The sequence below is a fragment of the Bufo bufo genome, chromosome 9 (genome assembly GCF_905171765.1).
Source record: "Bufo bufo chromosome 9, aBufBuf1.1, whole genome shotgun sequence".
NCBI lineage: Eukaryota > Metazoa > Chordata > Amphibia > Anura > Bufonidae > Bufo > Bufo bufo.
In genome coordinates this window covers 11,107,003-11,120,294 of record NC_053397.1, presented here as the reverse complement: position 1 = coordinate 11,120,294, position 13,292 = coordinate 11,107,003, and the positions used below count along the sequence as shown (strand labels likewise).

Genomic DNA, 13,292 nt, shown 5'->3' with positions numbered 1-13,292 from the left:
ACAATGAATAAGTCCATGATAGAACAGCAAAATGGATAAAACAGTATAAAAGTTCTTGGAGGCTCAAAGAACAAACATGAGTCCGTACCCAGGCCATTTCTTATTAATCACAGAGGCTCTCATACCGTGGAGTCCATCCCTGGGCACAATACTTCTAAAAGAGTAAGAATCTCAGAGGCTCAGGTCCTTTTGAGTCTGTCTCCGGGCACGGTTCCTTAGTATGAAGTTGCACAATAAAAGGACAGCAAAGACAAGTGCTGTAAAACCCCTGATCAACCTGAAAAGGGGGTGAAGGGTAAAAGGTGCAACTAAAGGAACAGGCACAACTTGGTGTGGGGTACAAAAGCAGGCAGGAGATCCTGGAAACAAACGTGGCCTTGCTGACTTTGTGATTTCAGTGGTCAACACCTACCACTGAGCCGTGGACAAACTGGCAGCCGCAACAAAGGACCATAAACGTAGGACTCCTGTCCTGGAAGGATAAACACCATATTTCTTTGGTGCAATAAATCAAAGGCCTAGCAGGCTGATTTACAGTGGCATATCATAACCACTCGGCTCCGCTGGCAAGTATCGTCTGTAGTATTCCTCTACAGGAGGATGGGCCCACATAACAGTGTCAGGGGGCAGCTGTAGGGTAAAGGGGCCCCTAATAGGTATTGGCCCCATAAGCCTAGGGGTGAACCCTCTGGTGGACCTTGCCGGTCCTGACATGATCACTGCAGGGTGTAACGTGCTTGGCACCGCCGCAGCAAGCGGTCCGGTGCTCTGGGTGCAGCAGTTTACGGCAATCGCGGGTCCGGTCTGGGGCACTGACGGAGCGGTGGCAACAGAAGGTGGTCTACGGGTGGTGACAGGCACCCTTACCTCATCCTTCCCTGGCGGTGTCCGGATCTTGCGTAACTCCCGCAACTTCTCCTCCAGCCGGACGATCTGCTCACCGATGCTCTCTGTGTCGGAGTCGCTGTCCTCTGCGGGCGCCGCCGGCGCAGGTACAGTCACCGATGGCGCGGACTCGGCCTCTGCAGGTTCAGGCGATGCGTCTGTTCTCCGACCCATCCGGATGTTCTTAAAGGTAGCACGAAGTCCTTTTAACTGTTCCAGCTCTGATATGGTCTTCTCCCGACGAGGCAGCTCGGGGGAAGGATAGGGGCTCACCCATTTCTCCAACACGGTTGGCTGCCAGAAGACATTAGGCCCAATGAAGGAGCTCTGCTCCTGAAAGGCGTGATGGGCCGGCTCTGGAGAGCGTTCAGGTTCCCGCTCGCAGCCAGAGTAGTCTTCTCTTTCTTCTGCCTCCCAGTCCTCAGGTGCTCGCTTGGGACGGGTCACAGCAGTCGCATAAGGGCCTCGCAGGCTCTCGGCAGGGGTGTACTCCACTTCCTCTCCCTCGCGGAGGCTGTGCTGGTACGAAGGGAGGTAGTCTCTTTTGACAGACCTTCGATTCACATAGAGGTCTCTGCCAGTTAGATAGTCCTGGATAAACCCGTAGCCACGGGATTTGTCAAATGACAGCACCACTCCCTTTCTCCTTTCCAGGCGGGGTTGGGTGTGCGTATGCTTCTCATGTATTGTCTTAGTTAGTTCCTCATAGATGATTTTGGTCTTTGTATTCCGCCTTATAGCGGCCTCTCGGATCTCCGCCATCAGGGAGGACCATTTGAAAGATGGTTGGAAAAAGTCCCTCCACGAGCCATAGCAGGGCTCGGGTTCTTTCTCCCTTGGGCGGCAGGCGGGTTGCTCCGGTCCCGGAGAGTAGGCCGGTGGAGCCTCTTCTGGCTCTCAATAAAAAGAAAGACGGTCCAGCTTCACTGAAAAATACTTGAGGCTTTATTTAATCCCGTGCAGATAAAAACCAACATACAGCAATGCAGAAAATCGACCGGTTTCGGATCACTGTAGATGTGGATCCTTAGTCATGATGTGCATCAGTAGGAGGTGAAGTCGAGACTAAATAGTGAACCACTGAGAACAGGTGATCACAATCAGGTACAGGACACACCTCCTGATGACATCCTCCACAGAAAAAGTGCATAACAATTACAACATGCCAAAAAAGACATAGAAAGTAAGATAAAATTTACAAAATGCAATAAAAGAGAAATAAAAAATATTAGTAATGTAGAATAGTATCATGACGCCTGTTCAAACCTGACGGTATCCGTGAGCCTAATTTGAAAATCCAAAAGCACTCACGATTGAGCAACTTTTTCTTGTGATCACCGCCTCTGCTTGGTCTATTAACCCTCTCCACTCCTTGTACTGACATGCTATCTGTATTACCATTATGAGCCGCAGCGAAATGCAAGCTTGCGGCGGAAACATTTTTTACCTTAGCATGGGGTACATCAGAGATGTGACGGCAAATTCGAACTTTTAAGCAGTTTGATGTGCACCCGACGTACTGTAGATTACACAGAGAACATGTGATGCAATATACCACATATGTGGTGTTGCAATTAATGTATTGCTGAATGGTGTGAGTGGTATGATTGCTTGTAGACAGAATATGCGGGCCCATTCTCATATGTGAGCAACATGTGCATTTTTTATGTCCACATTTAAAATTACCTATGTGTCTCAGCCAGGTAGGCTGGGTCCCAGGTTTATCCTGGTAAAGAGAGGGGCTCACCATATTGGCTAAAGTAGCAGCACGTCGGGCAACACATTTAACACCGCTTTTTACAACATCACCCCAGACTTGGTCATATTTGAGAAGATGAAAATGTCTTTTGACAATGTTACATATTTGTGAGTATTCACAGCTATAACTCGTGGAAAAAATGACTTGCTTCTCTTTATGACCAAGTTTGGGCTTATTGTTTGGGAAAATTAGATTGTCCCGAGACATAGTGGAGACCATATTTTTGGATCGGTTTAAAAGTCTGCTGGGATAATTCCTCGCTAGGAGACGGGTGGTAACAGTATTCATTTCTTCAATACGGGTTTCACTAGAGGAGCAATTGCGCAAAGCGCGAATATATTCACCCCTGGGGATATTGTGGACAGTATGTGCAGGGTGACAGGATCCCGCATGCAGGATGGTGTTTCCCGCGGTTACTTTTCTATACGTGCGACTCTGTACACGGCCAACCCCCACGTCCCCCACCAAACACAAGTCCAAAAAGGATATTAGGGTCTTGTGCGAATTTTCTTCTGGCTCTACACCGATATCAGTCATTTTTGCAATTTCAGGTGCGGACGCTGCAGTAACACTCTGCTCACAATCCAACATGCTCGATCCTTCTGAGGAGAGCGACAGGGTCGCGTCAATTACAGCAGCCAGCTCCTCCCACTGCACTGGGGAGCCGCCCCCCAGGTATTCCAGTATATGGAAGGCGGTGTCCATGCTGGCAGACATGCAAATATCCAGATAAGCCGTGGCGCCTGACCTTGACCTTCTTCCCGCTTTTTCCTCAGAAAGGCGCCAATTTTTCCCGCCTTTTCGGTATGAAGGTGACGCAGCAGTAAATTCAGCAAGCCCAGCAGCCATCTTTGGGTATAAACGCTGCCTATTCACTGACAGCAAGCAGGATTGTTAAAAGTCCACAAAACCACACTCCAATGCGGCGATTTTCTTTCTCTGGGTAGCGCAACACTGCACAGCGCTTTTTAGAGGTTTTGAGTACACTTTGGGTATGATTTTCAGTCCACAAAGTCCACTTGCAATAAACAGGCAAATTGTCACTTTGGTCACAGGGCAACTGTATAAGGCACAAAGTTCACGCTTCTTGCACTGGAAAGCGTGCGTATCCTGTTCGTGACGCCAAAAGAGAGGTGCAGCGTACTCAAGTTGTGTGTAATAGGTGTTTCTGGGTGATGTAGTGCAATATACACTAACCTGGTACGGCTGACTCTCTGCAAGGGCAGGTGATGGTATATAACTGTTCGTGACGCCAGTGCCAATGAGACGGTGGCACGCCGTTTGCGGATAGCAGGAATAAATTGAGGAACACGTGGTATTAAAACCAAACTCCAACTTTAGTAGTCATCATCAATACAGGGACATTAATGGAATCGCAGTTCCTTTGCATACAGTCGATCTTGCAATACGGTTGATGCAGGCAATTACAGTTTTAGCAAGGTGATTACAGAGTGTTGAACACAGGACTTGCAGTACAGGAGCTTGCACTCTATTTCTGTCTGATCCTGGAATATAGCATATCTTCACCAAGGCCCAATAACCTAGCTCTGGCTTTATATCCTTGGCTGTAGCTTTATAAAAGTACCTCCTCTGTTATTCATAATACCTCTTGCTTCTCTGATCTTTGCCTCGGTCCCTCTCAGCTTTCTCAGACTCTTTAGCTAAGATATTCCTGTTTCTGCATATGGGAATTCAGGAGGGAATCTTCTCCTGGACAGCAGGCTTCAGGCCTGGACTTGTCTCGGACATTGTCTAATCTCCAACTGTAGATTACAGACACTAGACTCCGTCTGCCTTCTACTTCCCTGTCTGGGCCTTATATAAACTAGGGCTCCCTAGCTCCCTCTATTGACTAGAAGCTGGAATGACACCCCTAGCAGGCCTGTACGTGCAAGTTTCACAGCAACAGGGAAACACATAGCATTGCATTACATGACATTTTATAAAACTGACATATAACAACTTCTCCATAACTAAGGAGGGACGACAGCACACCAAGTGACACTTTGGTAGTGACGGGTATTACAGTTCCCGTACACTACATGAGTAGAAAACCCAGACCCGTCAGAAGATCCGAGGTCCACTGGAGGTGTTGTAGCAGAGACGACTGACATTGGTGCATAATGAGGATGTCATCCAGGTATATGACAAGACGAACCCCACGACTCCGCAGCCAGGCCATGACTGGGCGCAGTAACTTGGTGAAGCACCAAGGTGCTGAGGAAAGACCGAACGGCAGGCAAGTGAAGCGCCACACTTCGCCCTTCCACAGGAAGCGCAGAAGATCCCTGGAGGAGGAGGCAATCGGGACCGTCAGATAGGCATCCTTGAGATCCAGCTTCACCATCCAGTCCCCCGGAATCAGCAAGTCCCGAAGGAGGTGAATCCCCTCCATCTTGAAGTGGCGGTAGCGCACCACAGAGTTCAGTGCCCGGAGATTTATGACCGGACGAAATTGTCCCCCTTTTTTCTGAACTAGAAAAATGTGGCTGAGAACGCCCCTTTGGGTAGGAGGGGCCCTTTCTATCGCATCCTTGTGCAAGAGGGAAAAAAGTTCCACGTCCACTAGCTCCCTGTCCGGTAGTGCCAGGGGGGGGGGAGAAGGGACGAGATCTGGCAGGAAACCCTGCACAGTGTTCAGCACCCATGGGTCTGATGTGATGCTGGACCAAACGTGGGAACATAGACGGAGTCTGCCCCCTACACAAGGAGTGAAAGAAGTCCCCACTGGGGAAAGACTTACCGAAAGATTTTCTGTAGTTCGGATTTCCTCTAACCGACCTGGAACGCCATTGTCCGCCTCTGGCCGGGAAGAACGAGGGGGGATTTCTTTGGTCCTGGAAAGGAGGCCTCTGGTTGAAGGAGCCTCTGCCCGAGCTGCGGGCTTGATAACTGGAACGGCCGGACAGACGGCCCCTACTACTGCCGGCCCTAGTGGAGACCCGTCCCTGAAACACCCTTTTCATGGAGGACTGGGCCTTGTCCAATGCGGTAAATGCTCCAACGTACCTGCTGAGGTCCTTGATAAAGGAATCCCCGAACAGTTGACCCTGAGCATCCTTCCCTGTCTCAGTAAGTGCCAGGTTGGCCAATTTTGGGTCAATTTTAAAAAGGATGGCTTTACGCCTTTCAATGGACAGGGAGGAATTGGTGCTGCCCGCAATACAAATGGCTCTCTGTATCCAGCCAGTAAGCTCCTCCGGATCTAACGGAGAGCCGTCCACTTTGGCCGATTCGGCCATTTCAAAGATTTTGGCGAGTAGGCCAAAAATGTCAAGGAGCTTATCCTGACAACTCTTAATAGCGGAATCCAGTCCTTTACGGGGATTCCAGCCGGTTTTAGTTAAAAACTGAGTCATCTTCTGATCCACAGATGGGGTCTCACAGACCTTGTTGGGGATCAATGGTCTAGGGCATTCCGCACGGAGCTTGCTGCGCGCCTCTTTGCTGAGAGGGCGACGCACCCAATGCTCCAAGTAGTCGCTCACATGAGCTACCAGCAGCCACTTTGCCGACCTAGGGTGGTGGAGGGCATCAGGATCAAATAGTGGGTTGCCAGAAGGATCCACCAGGGTAGAAGCCGTGTTAGGGGCAGAGGTGGATGCGCCCACGGACTCAGATGTGGAAGGCCTAAGGCCTGAGGTGCTTGGAAACTGAGGTTCCAACTCTAACACTCCATCAGAGTGGTCACTTGCCTCCGCATAAGCCTCCATGTCAGATTCATTATCAGAATCTATGTCATTAGTTTGTGCTCTAGCACATTTCCGCGTTCGCGCCCTTTCTGCCTGGCGCGGTAAGGCTCTTTTGCGCGATCTAAGCGCGCTATCATGGGTGGCTTGGATCACACCAGTCAATGTCTCCTGGGCAGGAGGTTCAATGGTAGGCTGCGGGTTAGTGAGTACAGGCAGCTGAGTAGAGGGACCAGGAGCATGGGCAGATAAGGCCTGGGAGATGGTCTGAGAGATCATTGAGGACATGGAGCCCATGGCCTCTACAATGGCACTAGACACTGAGCGTTGAAGCTCCAGGGCCTGTGCACTCATTACTGGCAGGCTGGGGTCCCCTGTGGGTGGGGGGGGATTAGGCCCAGAGGGGGAGAGCGATCTGAGGACATGATCTCGTTTATTATAGATCTAAAATGTAAATGCAGGGTGACCGATGGGGTACCTAGTCTAATGGTGCTAATCTCTGGTAGAAAGAACTAACCTAAACAGGGGTTAATCACCCCAAGCGTCGCAGTAACGCAGGAGCCGATCCGGAGCCGAGAGGAGCAGCAAGGCACTGGAGAGCGCTCCGAAATCCCGCGAGAAGATGGGCGGGAGATCCCAAGATGGCCGCCGAGATCTCGCGAGATCTCGGAGCCGCGGGTAGCTACAGAAACCTGCCGCCGAGAACCTATGCCGCCGGAGACCAGAGGGAAGGAATCGGAGCGGCGAATAAGGTAGTGGGAGAGGAGGGGGGTCAAAAGAACACACACCCCAAAACGAAAGGATACAGGGGATAAAACCGCCGATGTACAACGCAGAGGGGAAAGAGAGGGAGGGGGGGGGGGGGGCGGCCCCCAGATGAAGGGAATAAGGAAATACTGAGATAAAATCTCCACAAATGAAGGGGAAAACGGGGGGAGACCCTGATATAGGTCAGAACAGTATATCTATATATATCTACTAGGCAAGTATTAAAACGCCATGCAAAGACATAATTGTTTCACAATCTAAAATCACATAATCGAACATATAGATCACTTAGCTTTGGTGGAGCAGCAAAGAAAGAGGAAGATATAAAGAGGACACTGCTTATTATAGGATCTGTTAGGGGAGGGGCCTTTATTGTTTTGATTATGTTAATTTCTCCTTTGCTGCTATTGGTGGAAGTAAAGAAGGAGAAAGCAATACGAAGCCTCCGTGTCTTGATGTAAAACTCAGGATCAGTACAGGATAAGTAATGTATGTACACAGCGACTGCACCAGCAGAATAGTGAGTGCAGCTCTGGAGTATAATACAGGATGTAACTCAGGGTCAGTACAGGATAAGTAATGTATGTACACAGTGACTGCACCAGCAGAATAGTGAGTGCAGCTCTGGGGTATAATACAGGATGTAACTCAGGGTCAGTACAGGATAAGTAATGTATGTACACAGTGACTGCACCAGCAGAATAGTGAGTGCAGCTCTGGGGTATAATACTGGATGTAACTCAGGATCAGTACAGGATAAGTAATGTATGTACACAGTGACTGCACCAGCAGAATAGTGAGTGCAGCTCTGGAGTATAATACAGGATGTAACTCAGGATCAGTACAGGATAAGTAATGTATGTACACAGTGACTGCACCAGCAGAATAGTGAGTGCAGCTCTGGGGTATAATACAGGATGTAACTCAGGGTCAGTACAGGATAAGTAATGTATGTACACAGTGACTGCACCAGCAGAATAGTGAGTGCAGCTCTGGGGTATAATACTGGATGTAACTCAGGATCAGTATAGGATCAGTAATGTATGTACACAGTGACTGCACCACCAGAATAGTGAGTGCAGCTCTGGAGTATAATACAGGATGTAACTCAGGATCAGTACAGGATAAGTAATGTATGTATACAGTGACAGCACCAGCAGAATAGTGAGTGCAGCTCTGGAGTATGATACAGGATGTAACTCAGGATCAGTACAGGATAAGTAATGTAATGTATGTACACAGTGACTGCACCAGCAGAATAGTGAGTGCAGCTCTGGAGTATAATACAGGATGTAACTCAGGATCAGTACAGGATAAGTAATGTATGTACACAGTGACTGCACCAGCAGAATAGTGAGTGCAGCTCTGGAGTATAATACAGGATGTAACTCAGGATCAGTATAGGATCAGTAATGTATGTACACAGTGACTCCACCAGCAGAATAGTGAGTGCAGCTCTGGAGTATAATACAGGATGTAACTCAGGATCAGTACAGGATAAGTAATGTATGTATACAGTGACTGCACCAGCAGAATAGTGAGTGCAGCTCTGGAGTATAATACAGGATGTAACTCAGGATCAGTACAGGATAAGTGATGTATGTATGTACACAGTGACTGCACCAGCAGAATAGTGAGTGCAGCTCTGGAGTATAATACAGGATGTAACTCAGGATCAGTATAGGATCAGTAATGTATGTACACAGTGACTCCACCAGCAGAATAGTGAGTGCAGCTCTGGAGTATAATACAGGATGTAACTCAGGATCAGTACAGGATAAGTAATGTATGTATACAGTGACTGCACCAGCAGAATAGTGAGTGCAGCTCTGGAGTATAATACAGGATGTAACTCAGGATCAGTACAGGATAAGTGATGTATGTATGTACACAGTGACTGCACCAGCAGAATAGTGAGTGCAGCTCTGGAGTATAATACAGGATGTAACTCAGGATCAGTACAGGATAAATAATGTAATGTACACAGTAATGTATGAGGCTTAAGAGAAAACAAGAAAACCAGCAGAATAGTGTTTGCTGCTCTGGTTGTGATTGGATTATACAATGCAGCTCAATGTTGGTACAAAATGAATCACATAAAGCATAGTGATTGTTGCTGATTGCTGTAGATATCAGATCGGTCCATGCCTGAAGGTTTCAGCTGTTACTGTGGAAGTGACAACTGTGCAAACACATCACCCCTGACACGGACTGCGGTGATAAACGATCAATCCATTATAATCAAGAGGGAATGTCCGCATGCAAAGAAAATGTCACAGCGGTGTTTGTAAATTCTTCCTGTTCTTGTAGTATCTGCTCTATAGAACACAAGCGCAAACAGTGAACAATGGAGGACGGCGCCCGGGGGTCAGTACACAGTCACAGTCACTTCCACCTATCAGACCAGAACAATGGCGCCTCTTATGATTCCACCGTTGTGTAGAAGCAGCCCCGGACTTCACGTATGTCTCCTCTTAGTAGGTTTCCATCGCATTTGGTTCCTTGGGAGATATCCCACATTCCTTTTTTCGCCTCCTATAAATATGCCATGGACCTGAGGGTGTGAAGACTTTCCTGTAAGAGTCCGTGTAAGTCACAAGGCAGGTAAGGCTTCGTTCACATCTGCACTTGTACAGATCAGTTGCATTCTGCACAAGAATGGCGCCCAGTGGACCCCTTACCGGCCACATTAGTTCTGCACGCTGCGCTATTTTGTTTGGCGTTTTTTCCAGAATCTGCAGTGGAGCCTCCAGTGCGGATGTGAATAAAGCCTAATGTCACGTTTTTGTTTCAGACTCAGTTAAACTTTTCCTTTTTTTCCATTTTGCAGATCTCCAGCTTGAAATCAGAATCCGAGATGATGTTGGGCAGAGTTGCTCTCTTTGGCCTTGTCCTGTGCTGCCTGCTGTGGACAGAGGATGTGGAGGGAGGATCCAGCTTTTTAAGCCCGGCCGATATGCATAAACATGCGGTAAGGGAATGTTGGATTGTTGATGAGGTCCTAATGTGGCCAAACTACAACTCCTAGCTTTGTAGTTGTCACATTATGTTGGGTGTTGTAGGTTTGCAACAGCTGGAGATGCTAAAAAAAAAAAGTGCAATTGAAACTTGCATACTACAGGTTTACAATCATGTCTCCTACTCCAATCACACCCAGAGCTGCATTCACAGTTCTGCTATCTGCACAGTGCATTATGGGAGCACGTTGGTGAATACAGCTCAGGATGTGACTGGAGTAGCTATGATGTAACTTAGGACATGGTCACATCAGTGCTAGTATTTCCGTCATAGGAGCCGAAATAACAGAAGTGCCAGATTTGGCAGATAACTGATAGGAACGTAGCCAAACAGATCCTGTTGATTATGATGTGAAGAAAAAAAAGTCCTGCACGCTGCACTTTTCTCTCCACTAATTTTGACAAAATCTGCGATGGAGACTCCAAACGGAGCCTCCAATGCAGATGGTGAAGACCCCGCTAGGAGAATGTAAGGGAAGCAAGGCATTTGCTGAATGATTCGACATGATTTTAATAATTTGCTGAACCAGTTTCATGATATTTCTAGGGTAAGAAGATACCCAAAAAACTGCCATACAACAACATGAACCGCAGGGAGGCCGGAGACGCCTGGGGGGATCTTGTGGACGAACGATCAGAAGACCCAGAAGAGATTGGGGTATGTATGTGGTGCACTAGTGGGGTCCAGCTGCCTGAACACCCCCAGTAATCAGCTGATTTCAGCAGCCGAGGCTGCGTTATTACAAGGGGATCATTCACTAGGAGGGTCAGGTTCTCACTGCTCTGACTAATGTGTGAGGGTCCCAAGTGTCTGTGACCTAGAGGGGTCGTCCTGGTGGGTGCCCCCTGTGCATTAACATGTTCTCCTTTGCAGGTGACCATCCCTCTGGACCTTAACCTGAAGCTGACCCAGGACCAGTTCCAGAGACAGAAAGCCACCATAGAAAACCTCCTGCTCGGACTGTTCTCCCTCGGCTCAGCTCCAGGTACAGACAATTCTGTTTGGTTCCCGTGTGACGCTGAAACATTCAGGGCTGAGGGTCCAAAGCTTAGAGCACGTCACCTATTGACAAGCCGCCGTTCAGCGTAACCCCCAACTCACCAGGACCCTGCACCGACAGAGCAGAGGACGCTTTGTTAAATGCCTCATTAGACTGTATGGTGAGGTTATAGCAGTGATGACTGACCTCCGGCACTCCAGCTGTGGTGAAACTACAACCCCCAGCATGCTCCATTCATTTCTATGGAGTTCTGAGAACAGCCAAGCAAGTGTGCATCTTGGGAGTTGTAGTTTTACCACAGCTGGAGTGCTGGGGGGTTAAGCCTCTTGCACACGACCATATGTCTTTTGCGGTCCGTTTCTCCGTTTGTGATCCATTTTTTGCGGATTGCAAACGGAAGCATACAATAATGTATAAACAGTAAGTACATTAAAAAACTAGGCTGGGCATACCATTTTCAATAGATGGTTCCCCAAAAACGGAACGGATACGGATGCATTCCAGTTTTTTTTGCGGATTCATTGAAATGAATGGTTCTGCACACGGAACTCGCAAAAACGGAACGTGTGCAAGAGGCCTTAAAGGAAGAAGGGCTCGCCCCTGATTTGGGCCACCCTACTAGATAGAGGAAAGCTGCTGCTAAAGTGGGGGATCCACTGCAATGCACTCAATACATGGTCCAGTGATTAGATGGGACACCTGCTCCGAGTTGTCATCCAGGACATAATGGGTAAAGTTGGGAGGTTCCGGACTTGGCACTCGGCCCCGCCACACTGTGCAGTTTTCCCTAGATGTTGATGGCACAGGATTCCACCGGCTGCACATTTACTTGAACGGCTCTGCGCTGCAGGGGTTAATAAGCCAGAGTGACCGAGGTCCCCTCATTATCTGGCTTGGGGGGGCCAAAAGGCCAGAGCCCCACCGAGCAGAATGTTACTGCACATCAGGTTGACATACCATAGTAGTGATGAGTGAAGCGAGCTTCAGGTCCTAAATCCGTAGTCGCTTTGCTCAAAATTTCGGATTGATGCTGTACGGAGATACAGCCTCCGTCTCTGTGCAGAATTAAAATGTACAACCTCCGATGAGGCGAAGTCGCGTGAGACTTTGATAAATAACTTCGGTATTTGATTTTTTAACTGGAAAACCACTTTAAATCTTGTATCCGAACTGGTACCTCGGAACCGTAGCAGAGTTTGGATGCAAGTTTCAAAGTCTCGTGAGACTTTGCCTCATCGGAGGCCATACATTTTAATTCTGTACGGAGACGGATCTCTGTACAGCATTAATACGAAATTTTGAGCAAAGCGACTACAGATCTAGGATCCGAAGCTCCCTCGCTCATCACTGTAATGCCTCAGTCACACGTCAGTGTTTGGTCAGTAATTCTGAGCCAAAACCAGGTGCGGCTCTAAACACAGAACAGGAGCAGATCGTCCCCTTACACCTGATCTCTGTGGAGGCTCCGCTGCTGGTTCTGGCTCAAAATAACTGACGTGTGAATGAGGCTTAATATAGGAATCGCCCTTATAATAATCATTCCAGTAATGAAGACAAAATGTATGAAGTTGCACAGAATGTCTGATCTGTAATATGTTTAATATCAAAGCCTATCTGTCAGCAGTTTTGTCCCTATGACACCGGCTGACCTGTTCCATGTGCGCTCGGCCGCTGAAGGCATCTGTGTTGGTCCGATGTTCATATTTGCCCGCATTGCTGAGAAAAATTATGTTTTAATATATGCAAATGAGCCTCTAGGAGCAACGGGGGCGTTACCATTACACCTAGAGGCTCTGCTCTCTCTGCAACTGCTGCGCCCTCTGCACTTTGATTGACAGGACCGGGCGTGATGACTTTTTCACTGCTGTGATTGTTGTAGAGAGAGCAGAACCTCTAGATGTAACCACAACGCCCCATACATTAAAACATCATTTTTCTCAGCAATTTGGGCACATATTTACAACAGATGCCTTCAGCTGCCAAGCGAACATGTAACAGGTCAGCCGGTGTCATAGGCCCTTTAAAGTACAATATAATGTGTAACATCATGTATAATATAGTGTAATCATATATTGTATAACATGTAACGTACATATCCTGTCTCCCCCCCCCCTCCAGATGTAGAAGAGGAGAAAGCCTAGCAGTCCCCCTGCCGCACGCTGAGCCGCAGTCC

The 13,292-nt window shown here is 48.2% G+C and overlaps 1 protein-coding gene across 1 annotated transcript; it reads left to right on the top strand.

Moving 5' to 3' along the window:
* Nucleotides 1-9,958: 9,958 nt before the first annotated feature.
* Nucleotides 9,959-13,292, top strand: LOC120979603 (ghrelin-like). The gene is made up of 4 exons (XM_040408463.1): nucleotides 9,959-10,072; nucleotides 10,666-10,776; nucleotides 10,993-11,104; nucleotides 13,238-13,292. The coding sequence occupies exons 1-4, from the start codon at nucleotides 9,959-9,961 to the stop codon at nucleotides 13,258-13,260; spliced, it is 360 nt and encodes a 119-aa protein (XP_040264397.1). The 3' UTR covers nucleotides 13,261-13,292.

Bases quoted from the DNA above. Each gene is read 5' to 3' on its own strand.
- LOC120979603 (XM_040408463.1), top strand. From the start codon at position 9,959: ATGATGTTGGGCAGAGTTGCTCTCTTTGGCCTTGTCCTGTGCTGCCTG. The intron at 10,073-10,665 runs GTAAGGGAATGT...TGATATTTCTAG, and splicing joins CCGATATGCATAAACATGCG to GGTAAGAAGATACCCAAAAA. The intron at 10,777-10,992 runs GTATGTATGTGG...TCTCCTTTGCAG, and splicing joins AAGACCCAGAAGAGATTGGG to GTGACCATCCCTCTGGACCT.